This window comes from Myotis myotis, unplaced genomic scaffold (genome assembly GCF_014108235.1).
Source record: "Myotis myotis isolate mMyoMyo1 unplaced genomic scaffold, mMyoMyo1.p scaffold_m19_p_5, whole genome shotgun sequence".
In the NCBI taxonomy this organism is placed as follows: domain Eukaryota; kingdom Metazoa; phylum Chordata; class Mammalia; order Chiroptera; family Vespertilionidae; genus Myotis; species Myotis myotis.
Window position 1 is genome coordinate 3,548,229 of NW_023416357.1, and position 19,514 is coordinate 3,567,742.

The 19,514-nt window shown below is 51.6% G+C and overlaps 1 protein-coding gene across 5 annotated transcripts in view; it reads right to left on the reverse strand.

The window, feature by feature from the left end:
• Nucleotides 1-18,833, reverse strand: part of PARP8 (poly(ADP-ribose) polymerase family member 8) — a 137,184-nt gene extending 118,351 nt beyond the window's left edge. For 2 of the 5 annotated variants that reach the window (XR_004967473.1, XM_036308685.1), the window contains exons 1-2: nt 18,618-18,832; nt 17,689-17,743 (exon numbers count right to left, since the gene is read on the reverse strand). Coding sequence is in view for 4 of the 5 variants with exons in the window: in XM_036308685.1 (XP_036164578.1) it covers nt 17,689-17,743; nt 18,618-18,708 (146 nt within the window). In the remaining variant the exon portion in view is untranslated. Of the gene's footprint in view, nt 1-17,688; nt 17,744-18,617 lie in introns of all 5 variants that reach the window. The other 3 variants (XM_036308687.1, XM_036308688.1, XM_036308686.1) reach the window with 2 other exon arrangements.
• Between the last annotated feature and the right edge of the window lie 681 nt (nt 18,834-19,514).

The following is a 19,514-nucleotide window of genomic DNA, read 5'->3' on the forward strand; positions in this document are numbered from 1 at the left end:
AAAACACACAGACCCACATTGAGAAATAAGCCAGGAGAGGAACTCTCCTTTCTGTACTAATTTAGGGAGTCAAGACGCTCTTTCTTTCCCAACCCAAAGGACAGACTCAGGCACGCGCTGTGGATTCATCTGCTTTTCCTGCTCAGACTGAAAGGGAAGACGAGCGCCGTCAGGCTGGCGGTCAAGGCCACGCACGCGTTACCCAGTGAACTTCGAGAGCCAACCAGCCCGCAGTCATCGGAGCCAGGAAACTTCCACCAGCCTCTTCGGAAAGCGGTGCGCACGTTTCTGCTAAAATAGCCTTTAAACGGAAACAGCCTTTAAACAGCCTTGATTGGAAATATCTAAGTTTATGTCTTTGATAAGCAATATATTCTAATTCAAACTGTGGAGTACTGTATGCTTTCTTAATGCTAATTAAGGAATATATTAAGGAAACTATTAGAGGCCTCCTTTTTTAAAATTTCTCTTGGGTAGTATGTCACAGACAACAGTGTAAGGTTAAAATGACTCTCAATGTGCCATCTAAGATACAGCATTTTAATGGAAAAAGTAATGTGTAGGGAGTTTACCTCGGTTGCTATGACAATTTGTGGGGTTTGCTAGTAAGAATAACGGTGCATATAGCAGTGACTATAATATAGGAAAACAAAGTTATGTTGCGTCCCTCTTACAGTTGAAGGTAGAGAGTCCTTTTAAATTTAGAAAGGAAAGACGAATTTACAAAGTAAAAATGCATATCAGTGATGTTAGCCAAAGATCAACTCCCACTGAGATTAGCAATGTTACCTGCCTGCACAGTAACTCATATTATAACGGAAAATTTAAAAATAAGATTTGAGCAAATAACATAATGAGGCCACGAGTCGCCCTCATGGCTCCTCTTTGTATTCCCAATAAGGACAGTGGGTATAGTATCTTCATTCTAATTGTTGTCCAACAAATATTTATGAAACGAACGAGTAAGAAATGAATGACCCAAAAAAAAAAAAAATGATAAAACAGATCGTCCATCTCCTGGGAATTCAGTGCCCTGCTTGCTTTTAAATTTAATTAATCCTCAACGCCCTTGTAAGATAGCCAAAGGGGAAATGTGTTTGCATCACATCTGAAAATTGATGGACTCTGTGGGAGGGACCAAACATTTTCCGCAAGTAACTGGAGCACAAACACTGCAGCGAGGACCAAGGCATTCAGATGGCGTCCCCTGTGAGCCCCCCACGCCTTCACCCGGGACCCCTCCTCCACCTCACCAGGGTCTGCCTGGGATTGAGTTTGGCCGTTAAGTTGTGCTCTGGACCATCCGACGGCTCTTTAAATTCCTTTCCAGTCCCTCTCCCTCCTAACCCACCACGTCTTGTCCGGACGAAGCCCTCTACCTTGTCTGCCCCCAACACACACACACACACACACACACACACACACACACACACACACACACGTATGGGACCACTGGCTCCAGGAAGGAGGAAGGAAGTGATCACACGGGTGTCTGAGAGATCACGGGAAAGCAGGTGGCTAACACTTGAAAATAGCATCACAGCCCCATATTCAGCTCTGCGGACGCACAGCTAAGCAATTATGCGGCCCCACGCCTCAGGAGGACACTCTTTATGAATTGGAAGTCTGACACAACATTTGTGTGACCTGATTCTGAAAATTTAAAATAGTAGAAGGCCTCCAGGCTTCACTTTACACGGGAAAGATGAGAGAGACACAAGCGAGCACAGGTTGTCTCTGCGCGCTGATATTTAAAATGCCCAACAGTAACAAGGTAGGGACCACAGTAAATAGCATTCCGGATTCCTCTCCAGGAGGAAGAATGAGCATTAACACAGGAACTGAACGTGTTAAGTGTCTATAAATAAACCAGATGACTTCATTAAAATTTAGCAAAGCAAAATGTTCCTTTCATGTTCTCGGTAGAACGCCTTTCTGTTCATATTCAAATCCAGTGAACGATGCACACGCAAAGTGGTGGCTTCAGATGGCAGCCACCTTCCTCCCTCCATTGATGCCCTAAGTTATGCTCAGCTCAGATCTCGGACAAGAAAATGTACTGATCGCGGGGAAAACAAGTTTCTGATGGCACCGCCTTGATCAAACAGCAAAGGCCAACCATCCACACGCTGCCATCTGCCAGCGTGACTAATGGGCGCCACATGACACACTCGTATTGCTGCCGCCAAAGCTCCGAGTCAGAGGATACAGAGTAACAACCATAAAATCAAGCACAGAAGGAAACAAAGCACACAAAATAGGTTTAAACCATAGAAAACATCGCCCTGGCCAGTTTTTCCCAGGGGTTAGAGCATCAGCCCTTGGACTGAAGGGTCTCGGGTTCGATTCCGGTCAAGGGCACGCACCTCGGCTGCAGGCTCAATCCCTGGCCGCGGTTGGGGTGCGTGCAGGAGACAACCAATGACTGTGTCTCTCTCACGTTGATGTTTCTCTCCCCCTCCCTTCCACTCTCTCTAAAAATCAATGGAAAAAATATCCTCCGGTGAGGATTAAAAAAAAATCAAAAATGCCACCAGGCCACGTCCTCAGGGTCCCTCGGGACCCAGTACAAAGTCTGTGCCGCGTTAAACGGGATCCCAACACGCGTGGTTATTTGGCCTCCGATGACATCCAACTGGAAAAGGAGAACGGGTGTGGGGAGACAGACGGAAAGCGGGGCTCGGGGTTAGAAGGGTGGGCCACGGTCCCAGCTAGCACTGGACTAGTCCCCCCGAGGGATCACACTGAGCCGGCGGCTCTCCCCTCCGTCCACGCAGCCGCTCAGAGGACGCCAGATTGAACGAAGCTCTGCTCCGGTTCCTGACTCTCCTCTGCCACCTCCGAGCAAGGACTCGATTTTGGATCAACTGCTCAGTTCCTGGAAACTGCAACTGAATTGCACGGGGCGCGCTGACACACCACGTGGGGCTGGACGAATAAAGAGTCGGCGATCTGCCGCCCTGGGCCTCGGGGAGTGCCCGCACCTCCCCTCCCAGCTCCCCAGAGCGCATCGCTCTCACCATACGGAAACGGGACCTAGAAGGCGCTCACCAGTGACTTCCCACACTAAGAAAGACCCAGGAACCCCACACACCCCAAGATTGAAGGGCCTGGATTCAAAGCCAAACTCCATTTTCAGACCAGAACCCCCTACAGATATTGGAGAAACAAATCCCAGTTGCTCAACAATGTTTTACTGGCACAATTTTTTAAAAATAAAGCAAGATACTCAAATTATTATTTAAAAATTTTTTAAGTAATATTTTCTAACGGGATCAAATGTATTGATGATTCTTATATCTATAGTAACACATTCTTTTTAGTTGCAACTCCAATTCCCTTCTGCCTTATTATTAGGGAAGTTATCGATGTAAATTAAGTAAGTAAAATAAGGCCTATCTCTTGAACTCATGAAAAATGATGAAATTCAGCATTTTATAAAATTTTAACTATTTGCAAAATTTCGAATGCACCAAAAATAATGCACGCTGGCTTGTTCGGATGGCAACTCCTGGCTGCTGTGAAAGCCAGGCATGCCCGAGGCCTGTGCCGCATACATCCCGATTTTACTTTTTGGTTAAATCTGTTTGGGTAATTCTGTCCTCTGACCACAGGCGCCCAGCATGGCCTGGAGACTAATCCTTAGAAGGGGAAGCCGGAGTGACGGGCGTATGAAAGGCAGGGAGCAGGAAGAGCCGTTCCTGAGCCAGCCATGTTTTCCTTTGCTGAGTGTGACTGGTATCTCCTCCACATCACCCACCTCCCCCAAGTCAACTGTGGTCACAGCTGCCTATCACACGTGCAGACCTGTGCGCATGAGATACACACTGTAGACAGACAGACACACTCAGAGGCCGACACACACAGTGAGTGGAGGAGCAGGGGGAACACAGTTTACGGATGACACCCCGCCGCCCAGCTCTGCCGGGTCCCACTCCACAGGGGAACTGAGGAGGACGAGGAGGAGGGTGAGAGGTGGAAGGCGGAGGAAGCTGGGAAAACGCTGACACGGGGCGCCGACCCAGGCTAAGGAAAGGAAGGCCACCGAAGAGGCAAGCCTAGTGACAAGTGTCCTTTCCCACAGAATCTGAAAAGCATTCTCTTTATTATGACGCTTAAAATTTATTTAAATGATCAAGCAGACACTTTAATTAAAAATGTGAGTGCTGCGGCGACCCAGGCTCTCCGTGTGCGTACATTGTCCCAGACACCTCTCCTCCCAAAGGCTTCGCCATGGCCCGGACATGATGAGAGTAACGGAGAGGCCGGCCAGCACACTCAAGGCCCGGGCTCACTGTGCGGGCACCCCGACAGCAGGACTTCGAGGTGATCTGTCTGTCCCAGGGGCGTTGCTCCTGTCAGCTACTCGCCCACGGAGTTTCAGGAAACTTGGTTCAGTTCTTGAATTTTCTTAATAATAAAACTCAAGTGTTTTTACTCATGTCCCTAAAATATACAGTAGTCCCCTTTTATCCATAGTTTTAGTTATGGTCAATTGAAATATTAAACAGAAAATCCTAGAAATAAACAGTCCATCAGCTCTCCACTGTGCGCTGCTCAGAGCAGCCAGGGACCCGAGCCACCTTCGCCGGCCGCCTCCCCCTGCACTCACTCCCCACCCATCGGTCACCAGGAGCCAAGTCCGTTGTCAGATCAGCTGTCCTGGCACCTCCGGCGTCTGCGCTCATGACTCTCATTTTACTTAACAACGGCCGCAGAGCTCCCCGGGAGTGCTCTTGGCAATTCAGATCCGCCACCGAGGACCCATAAAGTGCTGCCTTACGTGAAAAGGTGATTAAGTTCTCGACTTAATCAGGAAAGAAAGGAAATTGGATGCCGAGGCTGCTAAGGTCTACGGTGAGAACAAGTCTTCTACCCGTGACATTGTGGAGGAGAAGGAAGTCGGTGCCAGCGTGCTGTTGCCCCTTGAGAATGCAGGCACAGGAACATGGCAGCGTGGCCGGCGCGGCCAGCCACTGGGGTCTTGGGAGGTGTCCCCTGACTACTGTCTATCCGGGGAAGCCTCCAGACCACTCGCAGGAGGGCGCAGTGGCAGTCATCGGCCGGTGTCGGCAGAAGTGAGGATGGAGCCTCCAAAGAACAGGTCACGCACCTGAGTGTCCCCCCTGCCACGCGGTGGAGCCGCCCCCTGCCTGCTGGGTAAAGCTAGGATGCAGCCCGGAAACAAAAGATTTTTCCTCCGACGGAGAGGGGTGCTGTGTCAGACGATGCGAGAACAGCTGGGGAGCTGCCAGAGGCACCCGCAGGCGTGAAGGCCTCTCCGGCTGGGGGGCTGATGATGGGAGGGGCCTGCCGGGCGATGGGCCCTCGTAGTGGCCCCGAAACACGTTGGAGCTGAATCCATAGATACTGCGTCTTCACCATCACACAATTCAATTTCAGGGAAAAAGAAAGAGCCCTGGCCAGTGTGGCTCAGTGGGTTGAGCATCATCCCGGGCACCAAAAGGTCACCGGTTCGATTCCCAGGGGTGTTTCGGGTAATGTTTCTCTCTCACATCGATTTTTCTCTCTCCTTCTCCTTTCCTCTCTCTCAAATCAATCAGGGGGGAAAAATTTTTAAGAAGAGAAAAAATACAAGGATAAGCAAATAAGAAATACAGCCCGAAACCTATCATTTTTCAAATTTAAAAAGAAAAAAGAACCCTAACTGCATCCACAGTCACAGGGGAAGAGGGGACCCAGGACCTGGGGAGGCGCGGCAGCGTCTCGGGCGGAAGCTGGGCCCCTGGGCGCGGCCCGGCGTGAGTCCGGAGAAGCTCTGGGCTGTACACAGACAAGGTTTTCCCCTGGACTCCGTGACACTGAAAACACAGGACAGCACGTGCTGTGTGAATGCCGTGGCTCTCCTTATTTCCACTTTTGTGTGCATTTCATACAGTTTTTGGAGAAGCTGGTACTCAATGATAGTGCATCTTTTCAAACTGAGAAAAATCTGCGTTTCCAAATCCATCAGAGCAGTTGTTCTATGCAAATGAAAGAGGCTGTTTTTCTCTCCTTCTGCTCGCTCACGGGGCCCAGACCCCAGGAGTCAGGCTCAGGCCGGGCCGTGACCACTGGCACCGAGCCCCGGACATGGCCAGTGGGCACAGGAGAGGGTCAGCTCGGGCCTCGGCTGCTCCAACCCTGCACATTCCCCAGAAAGGCCCGTCTTCAGGCCGGGCCCTGGGCCAGTTCCTGGGAAATGAGCTCCGAGCCCTGAGCCTGTGCCGCCGGACGGGAGAGATTTGTGTGCCCGCGGTCCTGGGCCGGGCGGCACCGGTTGGCCAAGAGAGTTAATGCCAGCAAGTGTGATTTACGGTGAACATCTGCTTTGGTTCTGCAAGGCCAGAGCCTGGGCAGCCACGTTCCCTCTCAAAGGGGCAGCACATGCCTGTGGCTGTCCCCTAACAGGGCCCTGGACAGCAAGGCTCACGGGAGCTCCCCTGGTTGGCAACTTTGCGTGTTGTCACACGTCCCTGCTGGGGAAGTACGCGCATCCACGCGATGCTACTGACAGGACACGCGGAAGCGTGGGCCCGCTTCTCCTGGACTTCGCCCGATGAGTCCTGGCCTTTTGCTGATTTTCATCATGTTCTTCTGTCGTCATAAAACATCACGGAGACTAAGTTCCTTCTAGAGAACCATCGAGCCTCGCGTGGTCTCCAGGACCCCTTCCAAGCAGACGACCTAATTCAGTCCCGCAAACCCTGCGGTATCCTTGCTGCCATTTCACAGATGATAAAATCAAGACCCGGGGAGGTTAAACTATTTGACCCATAAACTATGTGACTGGCTCCCTCCACTCTGCTGTACCATGCAGCAATGTTATAGGTGGTGAGGAATTTTTTAAAATGATCTTATTACTTAATACACATTTGCAGTATGTCCTTTGGAAAATATAAAATGCAATTTCATAAACCCTGGAAAATATTTAGACTATAATTCATCTGTAAAGACAGCCCAACCTCTGTGCATTAAGAATTTCATGTATCTCTGTGGTGGTTCTAAAAGCTGTACTGTGGTATCAGAAGTTTTTAAAATTATAGACTGTCCCTTGCCTATGGACTCCTCTCCACCTTAAAAATTTTTTTCCAGGGTAACTCAATTCTCAATGCTTCCCATCTTTGAGGACGGTCGGTATGGGCATGTGTGTATGTGTGTGTATGTGTGTATGTGTATGTTAGAAAGAAATAAAACGTTAGTTTCTTAATGTCTGCATGTATCGTTTAAAATGTAATCTTTGTATGTTTCAGGGGGGACTTAAAATTTATCGTCATTTCAATTTTGCAGGTTTATGCATGTAAAGATGTGAGCAAGAGAGAAATTTCTCCAATATGTTTATGTTTAAGCTCAGTATTCGGCCACAGAAATATCTGAGGGTACCAACTCCTATTGTTTTTATTTGAAAAGTGCAATGACATTAAACTTTGTTTCTGTAATAGGCATAGACTTTTCATAATAGTTCTTAGTATTTCTTGTAATATAAAAAAGCTACTTTTTAGTATAGTTTTTATAATCTATATTTGAATAAAACTAATAGATTTCTTACTTAAGATTGCAATTTTCTTCTGTGTAATTAGCTATATTTTAAAACCATAATATAGGTTACCAAGGTACCTCAGTTGCAGGTTTGATCCCTGGCCCGGCCGAGGCACATGTGGGAAGCAATCAATCCATGTGTCTCTCTCACATTGATGTTTCTCTCGCTCTCCTTCACTCCCTCCCTCACTTCCACTTTCTCTAAAGATCCATGGGGAAAATATCCTCAGGTAAGGATTTTAAAAATAAATAAAAAAAACTCCTTCAGTAAATTTCTCATTTGGTCACTGGGAGGAGAATGATTTTACAAAATGGATACCCTCATTGATTTTCTAAATGTACTTTATCAAAGAAACAAAACATTTGGAGAAAGCCCAGATTTCCCTCACCATGAACTTCTCCAAGAGCATCTCCCATCACAGCTCCCCTGGGTCCAAAGGACAGACTTTTCGAGGACACAATGATCACACAGAATCATGATCTGTCGCTCACACTCCTCTGTGAGGCTGGCTGTGAATTGTGTGCCGGGGAAGCTGCTAACTTCGGGGCTTTGATGAGTAAGCATGGCTGAGAGCCCTTATCATAACTGGACGCAACACGACAGGAGAGGGAGAGAGGGAGAGAGGAGAGAGAGAGAGAGAGAGAGAGAGAGAGAGAGAGAGAGAGAGAGAGAGAGGCAGGCCCAGGGAAATGCACGCTCATGGGAAGAAGTCAATGGCATGAGACGCCAAATGCCTTTGACTGAAGCTTTTCTTGCTACAAAGCAAGTTCTATACAAATTACTGAAAATAAATTCTTCAGGCCTCAATGTGAGTCGGCAATTTCCATTTCTATTATAGTGGACTGTTGACTCAGAAACTATTTTCAACGAGTAAGACTTGGAGTTCGCCAAAGCGTTTTCCACAAAACAACTCTCTCGAGATGCCCCAGACCTGTAATCAAGTGAGAACCCCGAGTCCTCCTCTCCCCTCTCAGATATTCGTGATCCACGCTGACACAGAAAAGGCTCGGAAAGCCAGCCCTGACCACTGTTAAAAAAGGCTTCCCTGGACATAGTGGGGCGCGTACCTACCATCCAATTAAACCGTTTGGGAAATGCTATCACATAATGCAGGAAAAATATTCCTGCCCTTTAAGAAATACTAAGAAACATTCACTGTACTTTAGGCATCCTCTCCTTTATTTTTTTTAATATTTTTATTGACTTCAGAGAGGAAGAAAGAGGGAGAGAGAGAAACATCAGTGATGAAAGAGAATCATCGATCTGCTGGCCCCTGCACACCCCACACTGGGATCAGGCCTGCAACCCGGGCCTGTGCCCTGCCCGGGAGTCAAACTGTGACCTCCTGGTTCGTATGTCCACGCTCAACCACTGAGCCGCGCAGCCGGGCCTTATTCCCTCTTTCACACAGCTCTGTCGGTGATCGAATTTTTGTCTCTTGTTTTCCAGTTGTGTCTGAAATGTTCTCCTTCTTGGCTGCGGACGCCTGACAAATGGGTGGTAGCTGTATTGGTCCCTGGCTTGGTTCTATACTTCAGGTACTAAAACCTGCTCCAAGTGATTCTCGGATAACAATCTACACTTGGTTTTGAATCCAGATAACTACAGCGCTTCCGAGGCGGCTGAGACCCTCCGCCTCTGGCAGGCCACGCGGAGAGGCGCCTGGCATTTCCCAATGGCAGACAGAACCCGCCCTCGGGGCAGTCGGTCAGCAGCGAGCTAACTCCTTTCTGCCACTAATTTCTGTCCAGGGGAAATTGATCTGACCGCACAAAGGTTGAAGCGAGTCCCCTATTAAATTTAACACTGACTGATTCGTCACCCTCCATTAAATACACCGGGGTGTCGGCCACAAACTAGGATGTCACTGATATGCAAATAAGCCATCCTCCCGATTTACTGTTGCTCTATAACGGCCTGGGTATAACCTATTATACGCTCATCCTCCCCCCCCCCCCGCCCTCCTCCTCAGATGTCACTGTCCTCACCTCGCTCTATTCATCCTCTCACTCTACCCACTCCTGGAGCATAAACCCGTCATATGTTTTCCAGAGATGCCACTCTCGATCAAAGGCAAGTTTAAGTGAACTGGTCTTTGTGATAATAAACCCGTGATCTTGATATTCAAAACCAAGTGTATTAGCCGACATAGATGTTACCAAGCAATGAGCCTTGAACAGCTGTGTGTGCTTAAGGCACTAACTTACACAAACCATTGTTGAGCGCAGAGAGGAGGTCAATGAGCAAAGAGTCGGAAGCTGGTGTTTGGAAGCTTGAAAAATATACGTCAACGCGGGGTGGGACGGCGGCTCCCGAAAGCCAAGGATAGGGTTGGAGTGTGAGATGGAGGAAACCATGGCTGCTCTTGAAGGTTTCTGAGCCGATAAATGCTGTGATTAAATCCGTGCTTAAAGAGTTCGGGCACAAATACACTGGTGGGAGAGAAGCTGTTCACCGAGAACGGAAAGACGCCGAGTCATAAAGTGATTGACCTCCGTCAAGTGGCGGCATGGGGAGGGACGAAGATGCCAAGGACGATTTCAACAACAGCCGGCGGGGCTCTGAAAGAGGTGGAAGAGCTGGGCCGCGAAACCCCAGACTGGGAGCCCCGCACCTGGCCCAGGTGACCTGACGCTAACCAGGGAAAGGCAGGGGGAGAAGCTGCTTTTAACGAGAAGACGATGGGTTGTTGTAATGCGGCATCCCCAGCTGTCTGGCATTGCAGTGAGACGACCGAACAGAAATCCTAAATTATGTCACAATAAAGCAGAATGACAAGCATTATCAACAAAAGCCTTGCTTCTTTAAGTCTTTCCTGGGGTGCGTGGAAGATGGGATTTCAGAAACAGAGAGAATAAATAAAAGAGAGATGAGATGGCAACAACTTGACTGAAATGTCATCGGAAGTCCGTGGCAGCGCCCGTAAAGCAAGATTTATCTCCGCCACAGTCTATATCCCAAAGCAAAGCTGTGCAGAGAATTACAAAATACGTGTAGGACTGAGGACATGTCTCTGTGTTTCTTTCTTAACGCTGCAGAGAGAAATGACGGGGAACTTGAACAGATGGGCCCAATATTTGCACAAGGTTGCACAGCCGATGTACATCGTTTTCTGACTATTGATGCCAGCCCTGGGCTCAGGCACTTGCCTGACAACCGGCAGGTTTCCAGTCCTGCCCTGGCATCCGTCAGTCCCTCCCATCCCCAACATTCCCAGCTACTCCAGTTCAGCCTATGCCCCTTAAACTTACACTGCAACTACTCCTCCTAGTAACGGCGAGTTATTTCAATCACCCAGGCCTCGTACCTGTCGCTATGAAATGCACAACGGCTGACAAAATACCTACTCGATCTTTTTGCAAACACAGGATGTCAAGTAGGCAAAAAGGACAGCAGAGTATGCCCAATAAACACGGCTGGTAGTCGTCTCTTAATCAGTGAAATAAATGGAATTTAAATATGCTGTTAATATAGAAGCCTCCAGGACAGCGGTTCTCAACCTGTGGGTCGCGACCCCTTTGGCGGCCGAACGACCCTTTCACAGGGGTCGCCTAAGACCATCCTGCATATCAGATATTTACATGACGATTCATAACAATAGCAACATGACAGTTATGAAGTAGCAATGAAAATAATTTTATGGTTGGGGGTCACCACAACATGAGGAACTGTATTAAAGGGCCAGAAGGTTGAGAACCACTGCTCCAGGGCCATGCAGGAGGCAGCCCGTCAATGATCCCCTCTCATCACTGCTGTTTCTCTCTCTCCCTCTCCCTTCCTCTCTGGAATTAATAAAAACATATTTTAACGAACACAGAAGCCTCCATAAAGCTATACTTGTGCTAAATGTGGTGTTATTTTTGGCCAGTGGTTTTAAAACTCATTTAACAGTGAAACCTTTTTCCAAAAAAAAAAAAAGTTTCATACAGAACAGGAAAGAGGCAGAGCAGCTGTGCTTGAGAAAGGGGTGCGAAGTCGGACTCACTCATCCAGCTGCCGCCAGCTGCCCACGGCCACCCAGCTGCCCAGGCAGGTCCCCAGGCCTCCAACGAATGCACTTTGTTGTAAAGTCGTTATTTTGGATAATAACTGATATGACAAAATTACAATGAGCAGGTCCCCACTGTCAAGAGGAACAGGCTACTTTTTAATTCCTAAATGATCGTTCTTTTCATTCCGAAACCGCAAGGGTACTGGAGGCTCCAGGTAATTGCCTCTTTCCAGATTTCCAGAATGAGCATGCGTCCCTTTCACAGTGGAAATCCCTCCTCCAGGCACCGGGATTTCTCCTAAGAAAGTCAAAAGGGAACAAATGCACTTGGCAACCAACTAAGTTCCCTCCACGGCATCCCAGGGGCAAGAAATGACACGCTGGGGAGCCCCGTGGATTAGCCCTCCCCCCACAACTCTGCTTGATCACCAAGCGCTGATTTTTTAACCCTGAAGTAAATACTTTACAGAGTCCACACTCTCCACTGAGCCCCAGTCCCTGTCACCCTACACAAGGGCCTGTGGCCCAGACAACAGGGCTGGTGACGCGCTGGGCAATCTGTCACTCTGAGTCCCGTCACCGGCCCTCCCCCTCCCCCCGGGGGGCGTTGGGAGGGACTCGCGTCTCTACACCTGGTCACGGTGTTTAGGCAGCTGCCTCTCACCTGCCAGAAGCCCTCCTAGCAGCCACCGGGGACGCGTTCAGCATCTGGTCACTGAGAGGGGACACTGTGCTCGGCAGGGAGGGGCTGGGGCGCTGCACCGCACGGGACAGGCCCGCCGCCAAGGGGCTCCCCCACGGCTATCAGTGAGCAGGCGCTGACAGGGCCTGGTGACAGCATCTCAGAAAGCCCTGCCGGGAGGCGGGAGAGGCTGCTCCAGGGGAATTCAGCTCCGGGAAGATCTGGGCAGCGCAGGCTGCCGAGGCCTGAGACAGGGAGGGGAGGGGGCAGGGTGTGGATGGCTGTCCCAGGCAGCACGGGCAAAGGCCCCGGAGAGGAGGAGGTGGCCAGCCTCAGTTTGCACATCCACAATGTGAGGACTGGACGGAGAGCAGTGCACTTGCTGTGTCCCGGGCGCTGCTCCAAAACATCTGGTGGACAGAAGCTCCTGAAACTAGGGGCATGCCTCCGAGATGCCATGCTCCCCCCGACCACCGGCGGGACTGTCTTTTCACACAGCCAAGAGGGCACCTCTGCAGCGATGCCCATGTCTAAAGTATCGATCATTTCTAATATAAGCATGAGGTTTCCTGGGCAGAGTCCCACCCCTGGACTGGAAAAACTCCCAATTTAAACCTGAAGTAAATACTTTCTAAAAAAGAGACCTGGGTATAGTCTTGGGTGAAATGCAGCGAGGTCTCAAAGGAATATGACACAGTCTTTGGACACATCCACCTCCTAGCCCAGTGGTCGGCAAACTCATTAGTCAACAGAGCCAAATATTAACAGTACAACGATTGGAATTTCTTTCGAGAGCCAAGTTTTTTAAACTTAAACTATATAGGTAGGTACATTGTTATTAATTTAATTAGGGGACTCCTAAGCTGGCCTTTGCTAAAAACGTCCTCAATCGGATTGAGGTACGTTCGCTGAGGTCGGCCCCTTCCAACTCTCCCATCCACACTCGTCTTGTATACTGTTTCGTCTATCTCTTTTCGCTCATCCTCTCTATATGTCCAAACCATCTCCACATACCTTTCTCAATCCTCGACACTGCATCTTCTTTCACTCCACAGCGTTCCCCAAAATTAACTTAATAAACTTTACTCAAAGTTTTAAGTCAACTTCGCACTGTACGTGCGCGCCCGCAAGTGGCATTTTGTGGAAGAGACACATTCAAGGGGCCAAAGAGCCTCATGTGGCTCGCGAGCCGCAGTTTGCCGACCACTGTCCTATGCACACAGACAGATAAAAATTCTGAAAGAATAAACCCTAATATATTAACAGGAGATGGAGAAATCATCTTCTTGGTTTCCCTGTTTGTGTGTTTACAAAACCTCCGCGCTGATCAGGCCCTCCGCAGGGCGGGGCCGGGCCCCGGGGTCCCCTTGCTCTCCTGTCTGTGTGAGGCGCTGGCCCCGAGACCCAGCCGGATGTCCCCTCCCCTCAGCAGCTGTCCCGGCCCCCTGGATCCCTTTCATTTCTTCCGTCGCTTACTGCACGTCTGACCGCCAGTGACAAGAAGGGCCAGAAGCCCTAACGTGTGGTCTTCGTGCCAATGACAAGGGACCAAGAACGAGTCAGAGATCCCAGCAGGACTGAGTCCAGGGAAGGAGCAACTTTTGCAATAAGCTCACAAATCATGTGCCGCTGAGGCCCCTGGTTTGCGGTCTTGGCACAACACTGAAATCAGGAGGCCGCCCCGGTGGGAGCCTGTGGCAGGCCCCGACCCCGGGCGGCCGTGGAGTTACCCCAAGGAGAGACCAGGAATCAGAGGGGCTACACGGGCCATCGCTAAAATGGATTCGTCTTGCCGAGCATATACAAGTTCTCGGGCATATGTAGACGGCATTAACAACCAAGTTCATCACATTAAACACTTCCTTTCTCATTGCTTCTCCATCAAAGACACTAACACCACTTCTTTCTCAAGTACGCCTCGGCCTAATTTTTGGATGTTGCAGGGCTCCATGCTCAGAGCCTGAGAACACGCGTGTACAGAAAGGAGCCCGGGTCTCAGGCGGGACAGGGCAGGGGTACGAGGCACTCTGTCAGGTAACAGAGTCCATCTGAGCGTGTTTCTTAAACTCTCTGAGCCTCGGTTTGCACATCCCAAGGTGAGAACAGGAATACCATGAGCCTTCCGATTAGAGAAAAGGCCATGAACTCCGTCTTCCAGCTGACCGTCTGCCCCCGCCCACATCCTCACCGACAGTCAGAGTAACAAACATTAGCAGGCCCTGTGTCCCTCTGCTGCCCTCCAAACGCAAGGCCAATGCGCCCGGCCACCAGCCAGGCCTGACACTGTCGCCTCCTGGCCTTTTCTCTTAACCCACTGAAACACGCAAAAAAAAAGCACATGGTAAAAAAAATGCTCAATGTTACTTTTTTTGAGTGGGAACATGGAAGATCAACCCTCTCGGTTAGAACAAAGTGGAACTCATGCTGGGAAGGTGACAGAAAGGAAATGGTATTTTAAGTTTTATCTACACGTAACTTGAATTGGAAATTATTCTTGAAATACGTCCACAATGTTTTAGATGAAATGATGGTTACATATAATTAAAGATAATCATGTCCTATCTCTCCATAAAATTCCTTTAATGGTGAAGTAAGTCTAATTTACCCAAAATGACTCTATTAATTGAATATTTTTGGTTGATAAGCACATTAAACCAAAAGAGAGCAAGGTCATTTTAATTTTAAATGCTCCACTGACACATCGCAATGAGAAATACATGGTAAGTATCAGGTTCTAATGTAGTTAAAACAACATATATTTTTATACTTTTATTTTCGGGGCAGAAAAAAAAGGTCTTCTCTGCTCCTAGCCACAAACCCCTAGAGGGACTGGCATGAAAGGGGCTCCTGCGACTCCACTAGAACCACCTGGGACACAGGACTGCTTGGCAGAATGAGCTATGAGCAGACCAAGCAATCAGGTCACCAGGCTTTGCGCCTTGGCCCACAAGCGTGTTTCTCTGACTGCAGGTCAGCTGGAAGACCGCGGTCACGGCCTTTTCTCTAACCAGAAGGCTCATGGTATTCCTATTCTCACCTTGGGATGTGCAAACCGAGGCTCGGAGAGTTTAAGAAACACGCTCAGGGGCACAAGCAAACACTGTCCCTCAGTGGGATTACACAGAAAGGAACCACCTCTTCCTTCCACAGCAAGGATGGCCCGGCTCCTACAAGTGAGAACGGATGGTATCTCCAGTAGTTAATTATTCACCCAGCCAGCCGCCTCCCCGTTTCCTGAACACCGTTCTGTAATTTGCTGATAAGACTCTTTCTGCGGCACCTACTCCCAGGTCTTAGAGAGACGAAGTGGACAGTGCATCTCCTCTCATTGTACAGATGAGTAAACTGAGGCATCTAATTGAAAATAATTCAGCTAATACTGTCCACAATAAAAAATATTAATAATAATAATAAAGCTAGTGCGTTGAAAAGCTTACCCGGGGCTTTACCCAACAGACCGCTGGAGCAGGTGCTGACTGCTGGGGGGGGGCGGGGGGGGGGCGGGGGGTGTTTTCAGTGCAGGGCACACAGGCATCCTCAGGCCACTGCACTTCACAGACACTGAAGGGAAGACCCTCCGGGCTTGCTGACAGCTCAGATGTCAATTGGTTAACATTTTTTATGAATAGAGTAGCTTTTTAATTAAGGTAGATACATGGTGTTTTTAGACATAATGCTATTGCTCACTTAACAGACTACAGTAGAGTGTAAACATAACTTTTATAGGCACTGGAAAACCAAAATATTCCTGTTATTCGCTTTATTGCGATATTCGCTTTATTTTTGGTGATTTGGGGCCAAACACACAATATCTCAGAGGTATGCCTGTATTTTAACTGTTAAAGCAATCCAGGAAGCCCTAGCCAGTTTGGCTCAGTGGAGAGAGCGTCAGCCTGCGGACTGAGGGGTCCCAGGTTCGATTCCAGTCAAGGGCACAAGTCCGGGTTTTGGGCTAGAGCCCCAGTGGGGGGTGTGCAGGAGGCAGCTGATCAATGATTCTCTCATCATTGATGTTTCTCTCTCCCTCTCCCTTCCTCTCTGAAATCAATAAAAGTATATCTTTAAAAATATCCAGGAAGATATTAGTCATACACCAACGTATCTCTGGCTAGTAAGTGTAGGAGCAGTGTTAATTTAGTTGAATCTTCTCTAATTTATTCTTTTTTATTCACAATTACAAAGATGATGGTAAATTAAGAACCACTATGATTTTATTCTCTCCCAATACTATATGTTATATTTTCAACTAGTAAATCAAATCAACACTTGGGATGCTGAACACAATACAATATGCAGATGTTGTATTATAGAACTGTACACCTGGGATCTGTATGATTTCATTAACCAATGTCACCTCAATAAATTCAATTTAAAAATGGGGGTGGGGGGGAGACCAAAAAAATAAAATGAAAAGACAAAACACAATCCTGGGGCTGTGGGAGACCTGGCCACTGTTTTCACCGCAGCTTTCTGGAGATGTAGACTGCAGCCCAGATCCCAAGCGCCTTCAAGATCCACATTAATTCCCAGCTTTTAAAAGCCCCATGTACAGAAGAAAGCCTCTTCTGCAGTGAATGCGTTCATACGTTGCCATCAGCTAAGAGACATTTTGGGACGTGATCAGGTGCGACTGAATGTCAAGGCCTCAGAGCCAGGCGGCATCTGTGACAGCTTCCCTAGGCGGCCGCTGCTCTGTGAAGCCACCGTGTCCCCCAGGGGCTCCGGGGAGAAGACCCCAACTTAACAAGTGAGGACCGCCAGGCCCGTCCCCACGACGACCTCTCATGCTAACTCCACCTCGGAAATACACAGTTGGATTTTGCCGGCTTTCGCACTGTGAACAATTCAGGGTTCATACATGCATGTGCCATCCTCCGCCTCAAGGAAGAAGTGATGATAGCTCCAGCTCCATGTGCCTGCCAAACGCTTTCCTCCAGCCAAGTGTGGAAACCAGAGCACCACTCCTCAAAGCCCAGACACACACACACACACACACACACACACACACACACACACACACAGGAGAGTATGGAGAACTGGCAGGCTGCGTGCCGATGTCCACGGTAGTCAACACGGGAACCTGGAGCAGCAAGCAGCTCGCCAGGAAAACCATGGCCTGGGACCCCACTACTGCGTGCCACCCCGTGTCTCGGACCCACTTCACTTCCCACCCAGGATCGCAGCGCTGCACCCGGTTGGCTGCATCAACCCCCAGACACCCCGGGAGCCAGCCGCTGCCAGAGCCGCTGGAACGTGACGGGCGGCGGGTTCTGCTCCGCTGCGGCCTGCGCTTCCAGCGCGGGCATCACACGTCCACTTCCCCTTTGCCATTTAGAGCCAGGACCTCAGACTTGGGATGTGGTTAGAGGACAAGAGCAAAAAAAGAAAGAAAAAAATCCCAGACACGGAACAGTGAGAACAAAGGAAACGCAGGCATGTGAACAGGAAATGAAGCAACTGGAGACACTTACATACCTTTTGGGGCCGCCAACGTACGTGAAGGTAAAGGTGGAGTCCGAGTACCTGAAATCTGACCGAGAAAGTCCCGTTAGGAGCTGCCTGGGGGGGGGGGGGGGGAGGGCAGGGGTGTACCCGGGTCGGGGGTGGGTCCCAGGCGGTGGAGCCAGAAGCCCCACCCCCACCCCTTCCCCCCGGGAGGCGAGGCTGGGCAGCCACCGGGACCCCCTGGACGCGGGAGGGATGCCCGGGGCCGGCGCCGTGGGAGCCCCCGCCCCACCCCCCGCAACAAGTGCCGGTGCCATGGCAACAGCGCGAATTGGGAATCGCCGGGTCCGGCAGCCGGAAGCGCCCTCGCCAATCTCCCGGCTGCGAAAGCCAAAAGCGATCCCTCCCCCGGGAGCGAGGTGGGCGCGGGGCGGCCGCCGGGGAGGACGCCGGGCCCCCGGGCCCCTCTCCGCAGGCCCCCCTCTCCCCGGACCGCGCACCGCCAGGCGGAGCTGCGGAGCCCGAGGTCTCCCGGCGCTGCCCCCGCGGCCTCGGTTCCCGGCTGCTCAGCCCGCGGCGCAAACCCGCCGGTCCCGCCGCCCGCTCGGTCGGTCGCGGCTGCCGCCGAAACCCCGAGGAGCTCGGACAATCGGGGCGCGCACGGGGCGGGGGCAATAATACAGCGAAGCCCCCTCCCCCCCCGCCGAGCCCCCGGGTCCTGCCCCAAAGCTGCGGGCTGCCCCTGACCTGGGGGCGGGGGGACCGGCCTCGCCCCCTCCCCCGCGGGCTCCCGCGCCCGCTCCCGCCGCAGCAGCTGCTGCCAAACGAACCCCGAATCGGGGACGCGCGCCCCGGCCCGCGCGCCGCGGTCCGCACTCGGGCGGGGAGCCGGGAGCCGGGGGCCGGGGCCGGGGCCGGGGCCGGGGCCGGGGCCGGGGCCGGGGTCGGGCGGCGCTCACCTGCGAACAGGCAGTCCGTGTCGGCCCGGGACCGCTGGAGCACCACGTCGATGTCCTTCTGGATCCGCTCCTGCCGTGAACACATCCCCATGGAGCCGCCCCCGGGAGAGAAGCCGCGAGCGCCCGCCCCGCCCCGCTCGCCCCGGCCTCGGAAACGCTCCGCTCGAAATGGAACCTCTGGCCGCGGCGGGGCTGGAGGCGCAGCGGCCTCGGCGGCGCTCCCGGCGCGGGCGGGGGCGGGGCGGGGCGGGGGCCGGCGCTGCCGCCAGATGTGCCGCCCAGCTGCCGCCGCCGGACGCCGCGGACCCCGGCCTGGCTTTCTCCCTCCCGCGCCCGGAGCGGGGGCCGCGGGGGCCGGGCGCTGGCGGCGGGCGGAGGGCGAGCGGCGGCGGGGCGCCGGCGAGGGGCGCACCCCGCTCCGCCTCCCGCGCGCACGCCCCCCGCGGCCCGCACCGCCGCGCACACTCGCGCCCGCGGGCGGCCGGGGTGCCGAGGCCGCTGCAGCGCCGCCCGCCGCAGACCCTGCCGCCCCCGCCGCCCGGTCACCCGGTCACCCGGTCGCCGGGCTGCGATTGCCGCCGCCGTCCCGGGCGCGGGCCGGGCTCAGCGGGGAGGTGGGTAGTGAAGGCGCCGTGGGGCTCCCCGCCCCCTCCACCCCCACTTTTATGAATTCCACTCCACTTCCAGAAGGAATTATGAGTCAGATGGAAAACCCAAATCGGAGTGGCCGGGAGAGGGGGTGGAAGGGAGAAAGGAAAATCCTTTAAAATGGGAAATAAATAAAAGGAACAAATCTCTCCTTGTGCCCCGTCAGGCGTGATGGAAAAAGCCTGAGATCACTCCAGACGCGCGTCCTCCTAGGCCCTTACTGCCTGAGTCTTTTCCTCCCAAATGGAA